The sequence below is a fragment of the Neoarius graeffei genome, chromosome 27, assembly GCF_027579695.1.
Source record: "Neoarius graeffei isolate fNeoGra1 chromosome 27, fNeoGra1.pri, whole genome shotgun sequence".
Classification (NCBI taxonomy): Eukaryota; Metazoa; Chordata; class Actinopteri; order Siluriformes; family Ariidae; genus Neoarius; species Neoarius graeffei.
The window spans coordinates 14,755,453-14,771,509 of NC_083595.1; the positions used below are offsets into that span (position 1 = coordinate 14,755,453).

Sequence of the window (16,057 nt, forward strand, 5' to 3'; positions counted from 1 at the left end):
CTTTTCTGAACAATTTATTTGAAAAAAAAAAATGCACTTAATATGGTGCTATTTCCTCATGACCAAGTTGCTTTTGAATGAGTATAACAGTGCACAAAAGTTTAAAACACCTTAAGATTAAAAAAAATATGATTATTTAAAATTTTTAAATAAAAATGTTTTTATTAAGTAGTTTTTACCTATACGCCAAAATGTCATGAGTTCTAAAAATGACATACAGTTACAACCAGTGCCACTATCCAATCTCTAGACTGTTCTTTCATCGATACTGACCAAACATTCAAGGCAAAGTGCAACTGAACTTGACACATCTAACAACACTGAATCACGTCATATTGAATGGATACAGCTCTTGTACTGATTTATCAGCTGACAAATTTTGAGTATGTCAAATAATTGTTCAGGTATCGAGAATGCATTGTCTTGGAAGGCAATAATTGGCAAAATGCACAATCATACAAGAGTCTGTTTCATGCCTTGTTTAAGTGTTTTTTTTTTAATGTACAGTTTTTATCATTCGTTAAAAACCAGGTTTGAATGCAATGAACAGTTTACATCAGACACAATGACCTTAATATGTAATTGTTTATCTGTTTTTCCTCTTAGTACAACATATTACACAAGTATAACTGTTCCATCAACATCCACAATTTCATCTGTGTATAAAATGCAGTAGCAGCAGAGTGCTGTTCTATGGACTTGCTTCACATCTGCATTCTTAACTAAATTATACTGTAAATATAAAGAGAATAAACTCAGACTTAAACCTAATGAACATATTAATGCTTACCAACTATGCATACATAAGACTATGTTTTCCCTCGTTTTGAATTTTAAATGAAGTGCAATTAGGATCCACCGCCATTCCATTCAAATGTGTGGGAATGCAGATGTGCAGACACATTTGTTTTATATTAATCAATATCTACGCTAGTGATTAACAGTGTGTTATGTCCTTGTCTTATGTGAATATGTGCGTCAGCCTTGCTGTTGCTCCTTTACATCCAGCTTATGTACAACCCGGAAGGCCTCGAGGAACTCGTTGAAGTCGATGCTGCCATCCTTGTTGAAATCGATGCTGCGTGCCATGTCGTCAATGGCTCGGTCATCCACATCCACACCCAAGTGAGAGCTGAACAGATTCCATGTTTGGCGGAATTCCTCGATGGAAATCTGACCTGCAAAAGGGGTGAGGTTCAAAACCTAGAAACAGCACACAAAAATTCCTACTCCAAATGTGATCAATAATACTGTATATACAGGTATATGTACAGTACCAGTCAAACGTTTGGACACACTTACTTATTACCTCACCCGCAACGGAGTAAGCAGGGTGAGGTATTGTAATCAGTGCGGTTTGTTTGTCTGTTTGTCTATCTGTTAACAATCTAGCGTTTAGATGGTTGCACCGATTGACTTCAAATTTTCAGGGTAGATGGGCAATGTCCATAGATTACCTGATTAAATTTTGGAGGTAATCGGGTCAAGGTCAGCGGAAAGGTCAAAATCGTTTCTTTTGCAATGACCTTCTTCAAATTCATCGTTTTGACTTCAAACCAAAACCAAAATGTGCATCTTTCAATTCTGCTTCCAACCATATGCTGCACGATGGGGTACCTTGGACAGTCTCCATAGCGGCTGGGGGTCATCAGTCAAAATAACATTTTCCATTATAACTCAAAAACGGTTGCCGACAGACAGATGTTTACTATTATGAGCATATAGGAACTCCCATATGGCCTTTCATTTGGCACCATGATCTTTGACCTTGAGTGAGCCTGAAAGGTCAAACTCAAGGTCATGGATTTTCAGAGGGCTATAACTTGAAAACGGTTGATGGTAGACAGATATTTACCATTATCAACTTATAGGAAGTGCCATATGGGCTTTCATTTGGCACCATGATCTTTGACCTTGAAAGGTCAAACTGAAGGTCATGGGCTTTCAAAGGGCTATAACTTTAAAATGGTTAATGATAGTTAGATGTTGTGGCAGCGGGGGCGTGGCCGAACGTCAGTCTGTGAATGGAGGGCGGAGTCAGGGAAGGTGAGTGGTCATGTCACTACACCTGCTATCAATTAACGTGTGTTTGTGTGTTTCCTTCAGTGACTGAGCCTGATAAAAGGAGGGTGAGAAGGGGAGGACGGCGCCAAGGGCTTGCTACTAGCCTGTGTGTGTGTGTGTGTATATATATATATATATATATATATATATATATAATATATATATGTGTGTGTGTGTGTGTGTGTGTGTGTCTGTGAGAGACAGTGTGTCTAAATTGTGTGCTGGAAAGCAGCAATAAAGTGGAAAACGAATTGCAAACAACCGCCTGCCGTGCTTCTGTGCTCCACCCGCACCAGAGTCTTCCTACAGATGTTTACCATTACCAACATATAAGAAGTCCCATATGGGCTTTCGGTTGCCGCCATGACCTTTGACCTTGAATGACTCTGAAATGTCAAACTCAAGGTTATGGATTTTCATCAGACTATAACCTGACAGCTGACGACTGAGAAATATTACCATTATCAACATATAGGTATAAAATAAGTGCTGCCGGGCGAGGTTTGTTTTGCCTGGCAACACTTGTTCATAATAATGAACCAGACTATAAAAGTTGTTGAGTTCAAATTAATGGAAATTATGGCAGCCACATAATGCCGTCATAGATGATGAAGAACATGAACATGATGAAGGTATTAAAAAAAAAAAAACCTTGCAAAAACCTAAAAGGAAAGTGTAAATCTGAGTCGTAGGTTGTTGATGAAGCACAACAACAGGTCACGTGAGATAAACAGATGTCAGTCAGGAACAAAGGCAACAAATATGCTTATTTTCAGGTGTTAAATACCTATTTAAGGAGGCATTGCAACAAATACATTTGTGGTAGTTAAGACTTGTTAGGCAATAAATGCTACCAATAGGCCAGTATTCACTACGGAGACCTTTGAACTTTGAGCAATGATTTGAACTACTTCAAAAATGTGTTATTGAGCTTTTATCAATTTCCCAGTCCATCATCATCATCATTATTATTATAAAGGTAACACTTACCTGAATGGTCCTTATCGATGATGTTGAAGATGATCTCAAGGTCAGTTCGGTACCGGTACAGTGTTTCTGCCAAGTTTGGTGCCACCTGTCGGTTGGAAAATAAAAATAATAAACAGCAGTTCTGTTCATGACTTGACAATGAAAATCCAACTAGGCCACACATTAGAAACTTATTCCCAACTAAAGTCTGACATGTTGCATGACTTCATTACTTGCAACATGTGGTCACAAAGTTATTGAGAAAGTATCTGTGTCTAGCTATCAACTTAAAAGACCGTTGAAACATTAAAATTTCTCGCCTTTTTATTCAGTGTGGCCGTTCTGGTAGCATTAAGCTCCTGGTGAGATCACCCTGAGGTTCACTAAAGTACACAGGTTCCTTCACCACTACAAATAATATTAACACAAGTAACAAGTAATAACTAGACCGGACAATTCCCCGGGGGAAATTGTGAGAGGATGCAGTGCGCGAAGCAATCCGGTCACGCATGTTCGCTGGCCGTGAATGTGTGACCTGCTATGAAGCTGTGTGACCTGCATTGTGTGACCTGCATTGTGAAGCTACAATGCCATGATTTGTGTGTGTGCTTGAGACAGCAGCCCCCGCCTCTCTGCTCCCTTACTGGGCCCAGTCGGCATGGCGACGGGCCTGAACAGGAGAGTTAAGACACACACACAAGATTTTGTCAGGTGTCTGATGTTTTTTTGCTAAGGAGCAGGCCTCGAACAACGACAAATAACTCGACAACGAAAGCAGCTATTCACAAAATTCTTTCACAGTGAGTGCTAGAAGGGTCTCCTGGATAAACTGATGTAATTTTTTTGTCTGTAGTGTTAAAAATGAGGACACTAGAGCGAGTTAAAAATGAGTGACTTTTCTGTCACGTTTATAATGGGTGTCAATGAGCTAAGACACACAAGGTCTTGAGTTTTCTGCTGTTTTTTACTAAGGAGCAGGCCTCGAACAATGACAAATAACTCGACAACGAAAGCAGCTATTCACAAAATTATTTCACAGTGAGCGCTAGAAGGGTCTCCTGAATAAACTGATGTAATTTTTTGTCTGTAGTGTTAAAAATGAGGACACTAGAGCGAGTTAAAAATGAGTGACTTTTCTGTCACGTTTATAATGGGTGTCAATGAGGCCTCTCGGCTGCCCTCTTCTCATTTTGAGGCTTCTCATTCAAAAACTGTAAATCCTATCGTTTAGGTAGACACATTGTGTGAATCAGGACAAGTTTTACTACTACTTTTGAGAAAATCATGTCTGTACAGTGAAATTTGTGGCTGAAAACAGTTTAAGCGAGAAAGTTTGAGCTTTTTTTTCAAGCTGTCTACACTCTAAGTTAACGAGCTTCACTGGTGTGTAACGCAATAGACACCCATTCAAAAGCCGGATTTTCTCCCGGAACCCACATGGCGTTTGAGCCGGGACTTATCCGAAAGTGTAGAACCTAGCAGAAAAGTTGAATGCCAGATCCACAGAGGAGAAGTTTTCCTACGTTTTAGAGTTTGAATCACGTCTCTAGGTGAAAGCATGCCAGAGCAGTGGATGTTTGAAAAAGTGCTTTTTTTTCAATTAATTCCATAGAAATGAATGGGGTTTTTTTGGGCGATTTTTTCGCGACTATGTCGCGAAAAAATCGTATTCTATAGAGAAAAGTAATAGCATAGCGAGTCCGATCGAGCCGCACGTTTTGATATATTGTTTGTCTGTGTGCAACGTACGGTTATTGAGTTATTCGAAATCGAAATTTGCGTAGGAATAATAAAAAGAAGAAGAAGAAGAAGAAGAAGAAGAAGAAGAAACACGCAGAAGAACAATAGTTGCAGTGCTTTGCACTGCAACCTATGGGCTCCCCTAGGGGAGCCCATAGGTTGCTGTGCTGCAGCACTGCATCCTAATAATGACTGAAGTGGTTGGGGCACCAAGGATGCTTTGTGGTTGTGTCCCGGCTAATTTTCATCAAGCGCTGGATGAAAACCTAGACTTGTATGATCAAAATCAGGTCAGAATTTGTCTGCTTAAACTGACAGTGTTGAAAAATATCAGGATCAACACTGGGATTGTGGTTAATGTACTAAGTGACCTACTGCTTGCATAAACATAAAACGGTAGGTCATTTACTACTTTAGCCACAACTGCGGAAACATATCCACAATCTGATGCAAGCAGCAGGTCACTTATTACTTTTGCCAACACTGATTCTACACTATGATGCTTCCAGAAACCAGTCTGAAAAACATCCTGCTTTTTATTACTACTTAATAAAAATTTAGTCGGTCTTTATTCTCTGCATGCAAAGAATCATTTTTACACACTTTTAAAAACATCTTACTGTCTTCTTATTTGTCTTAACTGACCATTATGACCATATTCATATCATTTGAAAATATATTTATCAAGCAACTCATTTTTTGACCAAAAACAGATGACGTGACAGGATGTGAAACCTGTGGCATAGGTTGCCCTGGACCAATGTTTTCAAAGCATGACTCATATTCTACGTTTCCATCAGAAGCCAGGCGCACAAGACGTGGTCTCAAAGTACGCCATGGAAGATCCAACCTAAGCACCGATTCCACTACTTCAGCCCATTCATTGGTGGAGATCCTGCCTGTGAAAGAGCAAAAAAGAAATGAAACGAAAAAAGTAGGATAGAGAATGAATGTGCAGACGTGTTTACAAGCACATTAATTTGAGTTATCTTACCTGTGTTGTAGATGTCATATTGCTGAAATGCAGACATGAGTTCAGAGCGATGGGCAAATAGCTTTTCCTGTAGGGCTTTTATCGCTGAGCTTTCAGCCACACTGACTCTAAAATGAATTCACATTCAAATTAGAAATATCCACACTTGGAATTGGTAATGGTCCAATACCAAGGACTAAACAGTAACGCATACTTGTGAAAAAAAACTTTTTTGAGCCATTCAGAATTATTCAGACCCCTTCATATTAACATTTTGTTACTAGAAAATGAATCTATTATCCATAACATGGATGAGTTTTTACAAAGTTTTGTAATTTTATTAAAAACTAGAAATTGAAATATGTCAGTTACATGCATTTTCAGACAATTTTCTATGACCAGGGCCATTTTGGGCAGGAGAAGAAGCTGTTTAGGGCCCCCTAAATGGAAAAACTGCAGAAAAAAAAACAAAAAAACAAAAAACAGGTCATGAGATGGGTGGGGGCAAGCAGGATGTCACTTTGAGCCACTAAAAAAGTTTCAGGAACAACCCCAGGTGTGATAATAGAGATCATCTTCAGGTTAACAGTTTCCAGGGTTACCTGTGTTAAAAACTGAAACATCACATTTAAACAAATATTCATACCCTTTACTCAGTACGTTGCTTGACGCACCTTGGTGGAAATTATAGCCAAGTCATGTGTTTGATACTACAAACTTGGCACACCTTGGATCTAAACCCATTCTTCTCTGCAAAATCTTTAGCTCTATCAGGTTGGATAGGGAGCATCACTGTAAACGGGTCTTTCCAGAGATTTATAATCAGGTTCAACTTTACGCCATGGGTCCCCAATTTCAAGAGCTCCTAAACAGGTTTTACTGAAATTCCCCAAATTTCCCCTTGGAAATCAATAAAGTCCATCCATCCATCGGTACTTTGATCCATTCATCTTTCCTTAGATCCTGACAAGACTCTGGTTTCTGCTGCTGAAGACCCTCACCATAATGTGATGCTGCAACCACCGTGCTTCACTGTAGGAATTAAATTGACTAGATGACTTGGCATTCAGGCTAAAGAGCTGGTCTAGGAGACCATAGAATTTTGTTTCTCATGGCCTGTAGATGCTTTTGGTGAACTCCAAGTTTATCTAGGCAGCTTGTGCTGAATGATGGCAGCTATTGTAGTCTTCAGGACAATCTCCAGGTCTGTACCAGTGGATTATGGACAATCTTGTTGTGCTATCTCATGGCTTGTTTCTTGCTCTGTATAGCTTCATATGGTCCATGTGTGCCTTTTCAATCATTTACATTATGAATATTAGCTTTTTTAAACATATTATCCCATTATTTTTTCTATTAACTCTAACAATTTGGCACAGTCTCTAGGATATGACTGAGATGCCGTGAATGCTTTTTCAACAGGAAACAACAAAGCATTCACATAATCATGGTGGTAAGACACCTGTCCTTTGGAACACTTTAAATCCCTGAGGCTGAAGCAAAGTAAACATTGCAAATACAGTTTGGGTTAATGTTATACTGCATGCATGAGAAATCTTAAGCTAAAGTGAATTCTTGCTGATGCTGTGCAACAAATCTTGCCATAGCAGATGAAAATCTCACTGAAGTGATCAGCAGTGTTGATATGAGAACTTCATGTTCAGATCTATGAATTAGCAAAGGTTGAGACAGAACTTGTTTAGGAATTCAAGGAACCTTTGTGTCTTGTAAAGGAGATGAGAAAAGCCTATCAGAAAGACTGCAAAAGAATAAATGACAGTGCTCCTGCTGTATATTCACTGATGTAGAGAGATGACAAAGCTCTCTATATAGAAACAAGGAGATAAAAAACTAGAGCAAAGGATTAAATGGCTCACAGGTTGGCTGGAAAAGAAAAAGCTGAAAAAAGTATACATATAAGCATCAGCATAATGGATACACAAAAGAGAACTTTGCATTGGTGAACACATCAAGTGGGCACCTCCCATCAGAAAGCAGACTTCAGAGCCGAACAATGCTGCTTTCCAAAAACTCAAGCAAACTACAAAAATGGAACAACGTGGCCACCTGCTGTCTGGAACTGAACATTACAGTGGATCAGAGCTGGATCAGAGAGAAAGTCACTGTGACTTCAGAATCACTCAGTGATTCTGATGATGAATTTCAACCAAGACCTCTCAAAATTAGACACAGAGAAGGAACACTGATTGGTCAGTGAAGCACCTGCACCAGCTGACATCGACATCCTAGAGAAAATGGTATGAAGACATGCCATGACCTTCATTGGCTCAAATCTATTTATAACATACATGATATGTCTATCCATCCATTTGGGCATATCACTACAATGATGTGGCTGCTCTGACGGCTTCAGCCATGAAAGTGTCTAGGGAACATTACAGTATTGGTTTCCCGTTGCCTTCTACTGGATTATTATAGAAGTTTTCTCCTCTCAACCATTCACACTCATGGACAATTTAGAGCCACCGATTAGCCTAACCCACATGTCTTTGGACTGTGGGGGAAACCAGAGCACCTGGAGGAAAACCCACGCAGACACTGGGAGAACATACAAACTCCACACAGAAAGGCCCCTGTCAGCTGCTGGGCTTGAACCCAGAACTTTCTTGCTGTGAGGCAAGAGTGCTAACCATTACACCACCGTGCCACCATACATGATATATAACCTACAAAAAAAAAATCTGAACTCACTAGATTCCTGAATTCAGCCATCAGTCAAGAGAAGCAAAACCTAGCACCAGCACAGGCTGTTATTGGGAACTGGATTGGAAACCAGTCGAATGAAGCTCAATTTGGAGAAATTTTGTGTAAGATAGAGTTAAGAGAATTGACAAATACCCACAAACACACTCATCCCAACTGGGTCATAGCAGGCACTTGTGGTGATCTGGTCAATGGACTAATACGCATTGAGCGAGATGTGGTCTCATTAAAGAGCAAGGTGAGGGGAATAGAAGCGTCCAGTCACTAAAAATGGGCTCTCTAGACCATGATGCAGTCCCTGGGGGGATAGAGTCCCCTTCTCTCAGGTGTATATTAGTGCTAATTCTCCACTGAGAAGCAGATGGTCTACATACAGTATTGTGCACTAATGTAAATGGACAAAAACGAAATTGCGTCAGACTCTGGAGCAGAACTTAAATCCATTATAAAAAGGTCTATGCATACACAAAACACAGCATAGAAAAAGCAGGAATAAATGGATTAGGCTGCTAAGACAGCTGTGAGAGAAGGTGCCAACATAGTGGCTAAGACACAACTGAACATGACTGAGCCAAACCTGAAAGTTCTAAAAGCATGAAACCTGAGATGGTAATGCTAAGATTAATTAAAAACATCTATTAGGGGTTAACACATACATGCACAACATCTAATCTTACAATCGTTCACAGTGTGGTGCAACAGAATCAACTCTGAGGGATATGATGAACACAGTTATCAGTGGCTAAAACATTTTTTGCGACACCATGGTTTTACACTAGCAGTGGGGAAAGATCAATGTTAGGTTGATCGCCTTATGTCCACTCTACCCACACGAGGGTTCATAAGCTATCATTAATACCAGCTTTATAAAGCATCTTTGCCAGTTAAGATCACTATGGGCACTCATACTGATCTTTGTTCAGAGTACATCTCTGTGACAGTTCGTGTAGGTGGGTGGAGCACAGAAGGACGGCAGGCCAGAACTGAGTTCACAAAACTCTTTTATTCAGCTTTTCAGCTTCTATATACACTCTCACACACACTCAGACACATGCACACACATCAGTCGTCTGGTTGGGGAGAGAGCTCTCTCTGCTCTCGCACTCTCTCCTTAAATAGGGCACGGTCACTGGGGAAGACACACAAAGACATTAATTAACGTCAGGTGCAGTGATTCTGCCACTTACCTTCCCTGACTCCGCCCTCCGGTCACAGACCGATGCTTGACCACGCCCCCGCTGCCACATACCCCCACTGCCCGACTCAGGCCGGGCGGCTGTCCGGCCTGCAGCCAACTCCCCCCCCTTGACGGGAGAGGAAGTCCGCCACGACCATTTGCGCCCCCGGCCTGTGGATCACCTTGAATCACCTTGAAGTTAAAGGGAGTGCCAGATACCAACGGGTGATCCGCGCGTTGGCATCCTTCATGCGGTGGAGCCACTGGAGGGGCGCGTTGTCCGAACAGAGGGTGAAAGGGCATCCCAGCAGGTAGTAACAGAGGGCAAGGACCGCCCACTTGATCGCCAGGCACTCTTTCTCAATGGTGCTGTAGCGCCCCTCACGCACTGACAGCTTCCAACTGATATACAGCACAGGGCGATCCTCCCCCTCCACCTCCTGGGACAAAACAGCCCCCAGCCCTCTGTCCAGCACATCTGTCTTTAACATAAAGGGGAGAGAAAAGTCAGGGGAGTGTAAAAGTGGCCCCCCACACAGTGCAGCCTTTACCTCAGAAAAAGCCCGCTGGCATTGCTCCGTCCACTGGACCGGATCTGGTGCCCCCTTTTTAGTCAGATCAGTCAGCGGGCTGGTGACGTCTGAATAATTAGGTATAAACCTACGATAATAGCCAGCCAGCCCCAGGAACTGTCTCACCCCCTTTTTGGTCTTGGGCCTCGGGCAGGCCACAATTGCTGCTGTTTTGTTAATTTGGGGACGCACCTGCCCATTGCCCAAGTGGAAGCCCAGATACTGTACTTCCACCCGCCCAATCGCACACTTCTTCGGGTTGGCTGTGAGACCCGCTCGCCTCAGCGACCCAAGGACGGCCCTCAGATGTTCGAGGTGCCTCAGCCAGTCATTATTATAGATAATAATGTCGTCGAGGTAGGCGGTCGCATAGGTGGCGTGGGGGCGGAGGACCCTATCCATCAGCCGCTGAAACATAGCGGGCGCCCCAAACAGCCCAAAAGGAAGTGTGACAAATTGGTGCAAGCCGAACGGTGTGGAAAAGGCCGTTTTTTTCTTGGGATAATGGAGTCAAGGGGATCTGCCAATAACCCTTTGTTAAATTCAGTGTCGAGTAAAAACGAGTCGTGCCTAGCCGATCGAGCAACTCATCAATACGAAGCATTGGGTACGCATCAAATTTAGACACCGCGTTGACTTTTCTATAGTCCACACAGAACCGGACCGACCCGTTGGCCTTGGGTACCAAGACCACCGGGCTGCTCCAGTCACTGTGGGACTCCTCGACGATGCCCATTTCGAGCATGGCGTCGAGTTCTTCCTGAACCACTTTTTTCTTGTGCTCGGGTAACCTGTAAGGGTGGCTATGCACTACCACCCCCGGGGGCGTCTCAATGTGGTGCTCTATGAGGTTGGTGCGGCCGGGCAGGGGCGAGAACACGTCTGAAAACTTGGTCTGCAACTGGGCAACCTCCGCAAGTTGGGTCGGGGAGAGGTGGTCTCCACAGGGGACCGGAGAGGTACGTGATGCCAATGTTCCCTTTTGAACCTCCGGCCCCAGCTCCACCTTCTCCGGAACCACCGACACCAATGCCACGGGGACCTCCTCGTTCCAGAGTTTGAGCAGGTTGAGGTGGCAAGTCTGTAGCGCCCCACCCCCATCCGTTCGCCTCACCTCATAGTCAACGTCCCCGACTCGCCGTGTGACCTCAAAGGGTCCTTGCCACTTGGTGACCAATTTGGAGCTCGATGTGGGCAACAGTACGAGTACTTTATCTCCTGGTGCGAACTCCCTAAGGCGCGTACCCTTGTCGTACAGGCGGGTTTGTCGTTCTTGGGCCTGCCACAAATTCTCCTGAGTTAGGTGCATGAGTGTGTGGAGTTTTGGGCGCAGGTCCATAACGTATTGGATTTCATTTTTACTTGGTGAAGGTCCCTCCTCCCAATTTTCCCGCAGCACATCTAGAATGCCACATGGCTTACGCCCGTATAACAATTCAAATGGGGAGAACCCCGTGGAGGCTTGGGGGCTATGTTCCCTCTAAGCTGCGCGCCTGCGCAATCGCGCAGTGCTCCCACGGTCTCCGCGCAGAGCAACCCTATGCCCGCGCAGAAAATTCTGAATGGGTTAGCTTGTTAGCTTTACCTGCTTTCCTGGCACTCCTAATTTTTTTTTTTAAGAGTCAATATTAAAAAACTGATGGCCAGACACAATTATAGACAATAATACACAAAAATATTTTTCATTATTTTGTGTGTTATTACTATTAGTAAAATAAAATGTTTATGTGACGTTGTAGCTTATGTATGGCACGTCCACCGGAGCTGTTACGTGCCACGTTATGATTCTGTTGCTAGTGCTTGCCGTTTGAGTTTGGAGTGTGAAGCTGAGGTAAATGCAGCAATGGCGAAACGACCGGGTACGTCCATGCATCAAGCGAGAATAAAAAAGAAATGTGAAGCTTTTAAACTGGAATGGCTGTCAGAGTATGTGCGCACGGACGGACAGGATGTAAAACTTGGGGACATTTTTTCGTTTTCGAGTGAGAAAGGGCTGCTCTGCAAGACGTGCTGTGAAGCCAAAGTTACAAGCGAGTTTTCGGAGGGAAAAGTATGGACTGAATGGAAGTTGGACTATCTCAAGCGCCACATTCAGCAGAAAAGTCATTTGAATGCTGTTGGGATTGTACAGAGGCTACGGATGGGAATGGGAATTGGTGCACTACTGCAGGAGAGCGCGAAAGATCGAGAGAGGAGGAATGAACAGTCACTGAAGAAGAAGTCCAACCGTGAGCAAGTCAAAATCCTTATCGACAACATTCTTCTCGCCATTAAAATGAATGCATCAATGTTGGCAACTCAACAAATCCATGATCACATGGCGAAGTATGTGAGTATCCCAGAAAGCTGGCGAAGCAAAAATTATGCATTTGAATTCGTGAACTCAATCAACGAAATCGTGCAGACGGAAATTATGTGCAGTGTTAAAAATGCCCCCTGGCATACCCTGATCGTGGACGAAAGCACAGACATAACGGTGCACAAAATGCTGATCCTGTACATGAAATACAGGGAGGAAAACGACATCAGTTATAAAACTGTGTTCGGGGGCATCATCCAGCTGACCTCATGCACTGCACAGGACATTGTGCAGGCAATCACACAGTTTTACACCATGCATGGATTGGATTTGCAGAGGATGGTGATGTTGACTTCGGATGGTGCTTCAGTAATGCTAGGGAAACACAACGGAGTTGCTGCTTTATTGAAGAAGCGCATTCCACACCTGACGGAGCAACACTGCGTGGCCCATCGAGAAGACCTAGGCATCGATGATGCCTGGAAAGACGTCCCTGTAATGCGTGAGGTGGAAACTTTTTTAAGAACGGTATATTCCACTTTCTCCCGGTCCATGGTGAAGAACAGCAAAACGGAGGACCTAGCAAAGATCCTAGATGAAGATACACTGGCTTTCAGACCCCTGAGCGAAGTACGATGGCTTTCGCGTTACCAAGCACTTAACGCCGTGTTGAAGAATTACAGTGTGCTCGAAGAATACTGCAAGAGAGAATCCAGTGATCCTGTAGTAAAATACTGCTATAAGAAACTGTACGATCCCAAGTTCAAGGTCACTGTCATGGTGCTGGGGGATGTATTGGAGGAACTGGCGCAACTTTGTCTCACCTTCCAAAGGCGCAATCTCACTGTGATGGAGGGGCACTGTTTTGCAAGAGCGAAGATCAAGAAGTTGCGCTCTCGTTACGTGCGGGATGAGGGGGATGCTCAGTGGAGTGAGCGGGCGAACGAGCTGATGAAGACGTTGCCAGATGTGAGCAGAAACACAGCCGACATCATAGTGTTCATTCGCAAGCTCTGTGATCATCTGGACGCTCGATTTCCAGAGGATGAGTTAAAGGAATGGTCTGCGTTTGACATCGAAGCACTGAGCTCAGATAGTGACTATGAGTATGGATCATCAGACATCACTACATTGGCAGTGAAGTACCAGGGCATTCTTCACAATACATCTTCAGTGGAGGCCATGACCAGTCAATATGGAGACTTCAAGTACATCATGAAGCAGAAACTGAAAAAAGGGTCGATCAGCACATTCGGTGACATGGTGGCTGCAGCACTGAGATGTGAGGAGCTGAAGGATGTTTCACAGCTGCTGGATATCTGTGCCACGTTTCAAGCATCCAGCTGTGACTGTGAGAGAGGCTTCAGTCTGATGAATCAGATAAAAACAGCTTCCAGAAACTGCCTGGACTGTAAACACTTGGATCAGCTCATGCGAATTAAATCCAAGCAACAAGAAGACAGTCACGGGGCCATCAACCTAGACAAGGTGTATAACCATTGGAAGGATGAGAAGGACCGTCGAGAAAAATAAGGTAAGTCCCTGATCATCTATGTACTTATTCTTACCATGGTCAATAACGCACCCTCAATGGTTGAGTTGTATGATTTTGCATTTTGTAATTTTCCCAGATGTTAACCGAGCCCCACGGAGGCGGAGCAGAGGCCCATGCCGTCCCTACAGAAGACACTGCCAGCCGAATTTTGATGATGAGTGAGTGTGTGTGTTTTTGTGGTGTGTGTGTGTGTGTGTGTGTGTGTGTGTGAGAGAGAGAGAGAGAGAGAGAGAGAGAGAGAGAGAGAGAGAGAGAGAGAGGGGTATGTGCAAATGCAGTTGTAAGGATGAGAAGTTAATGTTATTGAAAGTTGGTGTAATCATTCACATGCCCCAATGCCAGAATTGTATAACGAAATTTATAAATACAAGAACTTATAAATAATACTACTAAAGCATTATTAAATAATAACAAATTGTAAGTTAATAAATTTTGTATTATTTTTAAAACAGTGATGTCTGTCATTCTTTTGCCCGAATGCACTTGAAAGCAATTTATTCCAGAAGAAGTGGAGCAATTTCATGGACTCAGCTTTTTTTTTTTCACAAAGCAGAGTGGGATCAGTTCCATTGCTATGGGAATACTGTACTATCAGCTTTTCAGAACTCATATGCCCAAATCGGTGCTGTACTGTAAGTATATGCTATTTGACGTTCATATTAGTGATAGGCCTATCACTATGCCAATTCGATACCGTGTCAAAGTTACCCCATTCTTATCAACGTCGGAATTATCCTTTACTACTAGTTTAAATTGTTTCTGTATTATCACGATGGCTTTGTTGAATGTTGTCCCCTAGTGGACAAAAGACATACTGTTCTGATTTTTTTCTAGGCAAAAACAAGTTCTGGGTACTAAGCCCAATGTACTTAAGTTATGGACTTTTATGGTCCTTATCTGTCATTCATGGACATAACAGGGAAAAATTGCACCCCCTGACAAAAATGTCACTGGTTATGTGTATAGTCCAATTTGAGGCAATGCTCACACTCACAGCATCCCAAATTATTTCCATTGGTGCTGCAGGGAGTCAGGGACACTTTATAGGAAGGTATTATTGCTATTGGAGTGATATTTGCCTCAACACACAAAAGTGATGGGTAACGGGTTTGCTGTATGGTACTGTACAGATACGGTATGGTAAGATTATTATACAGTTGGCCCGCGTGTATGTCTGAAGTTGCTCACAGTGGTACAAGGCAGGTGCTCAGGGACTTGGCACATATGCTCAGGCACATGAAAAATTAGAGGGAACATTGCTTGGGGGACCTCTCGCACTGCAAATAGCAAGGGTTCGAGCCATTTATCCCAATTACGTGCGTCCTCACTTATGAATTTTTTAATTATATTCTTGACAGTGCAATTGAACCGTTCAACTAAACCGTCCGTTTGTGGGTGATACACGCTGGTGCGGATCGGCTTAATACCCAACAACCCATACAGTTCGTTCAGTGTACGTGACATAAACGAGGTGCCTGGTCAGTCAGAATCTCTTTCGGGATTCCAACTCGGGAGATAACGCGGAAGAGCGCCTCTGCAATACTGCGTGCTGAGATATTGTGAAGACGCACAGCTTCCGGGTATCGCGCTGCATAGTCCACCAGAGCTAATATAAAGCGGTACCCTTGTGTTGACCAATCTAATGGCCCAACGAGATCCATCCCAATTCTTTCGAATGAGGTCTCGATTAACGGCAGAGGGCGCAAAGGCGCTTTTGGAATGGCTGCTGGATTTACTAACTGGCATTCGCGGCACGCTGTACACCACCTACGGACATCGCCGCGAATCCCTGGCCAATAGAACCGGGCCATTATTCGGGCTAGTGTTTTATCCTGCCCTAAGTGTCCAGCCATGGGATTAAAGTTAGCCGCCTGGAATACCAATTCCCGGCGGCTCTTCGGAATCAAAAGCTGCGTGACTCGCTCTTTAGTTTGAGTGTCCTGCGTCACTCGGTATAATCTATCCTTCATAATCGCGAAGTAGG

At 43.3% G+C, this 16,057-nt stretch overlaps 1 protein-coding gene across 3 annotated transcripts in view; it reads right to left on the bottom strand.

Moving 5' to 3' along the window:
- Positions 1 to 533: 533 nt before the first annotated feature.
- Positions 534 to 16,057, bottom strand: part of ppef1 (protein phosphatase, EF-hand calcium binding domain 1) — a 112,788-nt gene continuing 97,264 nt past the window's right edge. For all 3 annotated transcript variants that reach the window (XM_060911837.1, XM_060911835.1, XM_060911836.1), the window contains 4 exons: positions 5,768 to 5,874; positions 5,509 to 5,672; positions 3,055 to 3,139; positions 534 to 1,178 (listed from right to left, as the gene is read on the bottom strand). In XM_060911837.1, the coding sequence (XP_060767820.1) occupies positions 979 to 1,178; positions 3,055 to 3,139; positions 5,509 to 5,672; positions 5,768 to 5,874 (556 nt within the window). In that variant the 3' untranslated portion in view covers positions 534 to 978. The remainder of the gene's footprint in view (positions 1,179 to 3,054; positions 3,140 to 5,508; positions 5,673 to 5,767; positions 5,875 to 16,057) is intronic.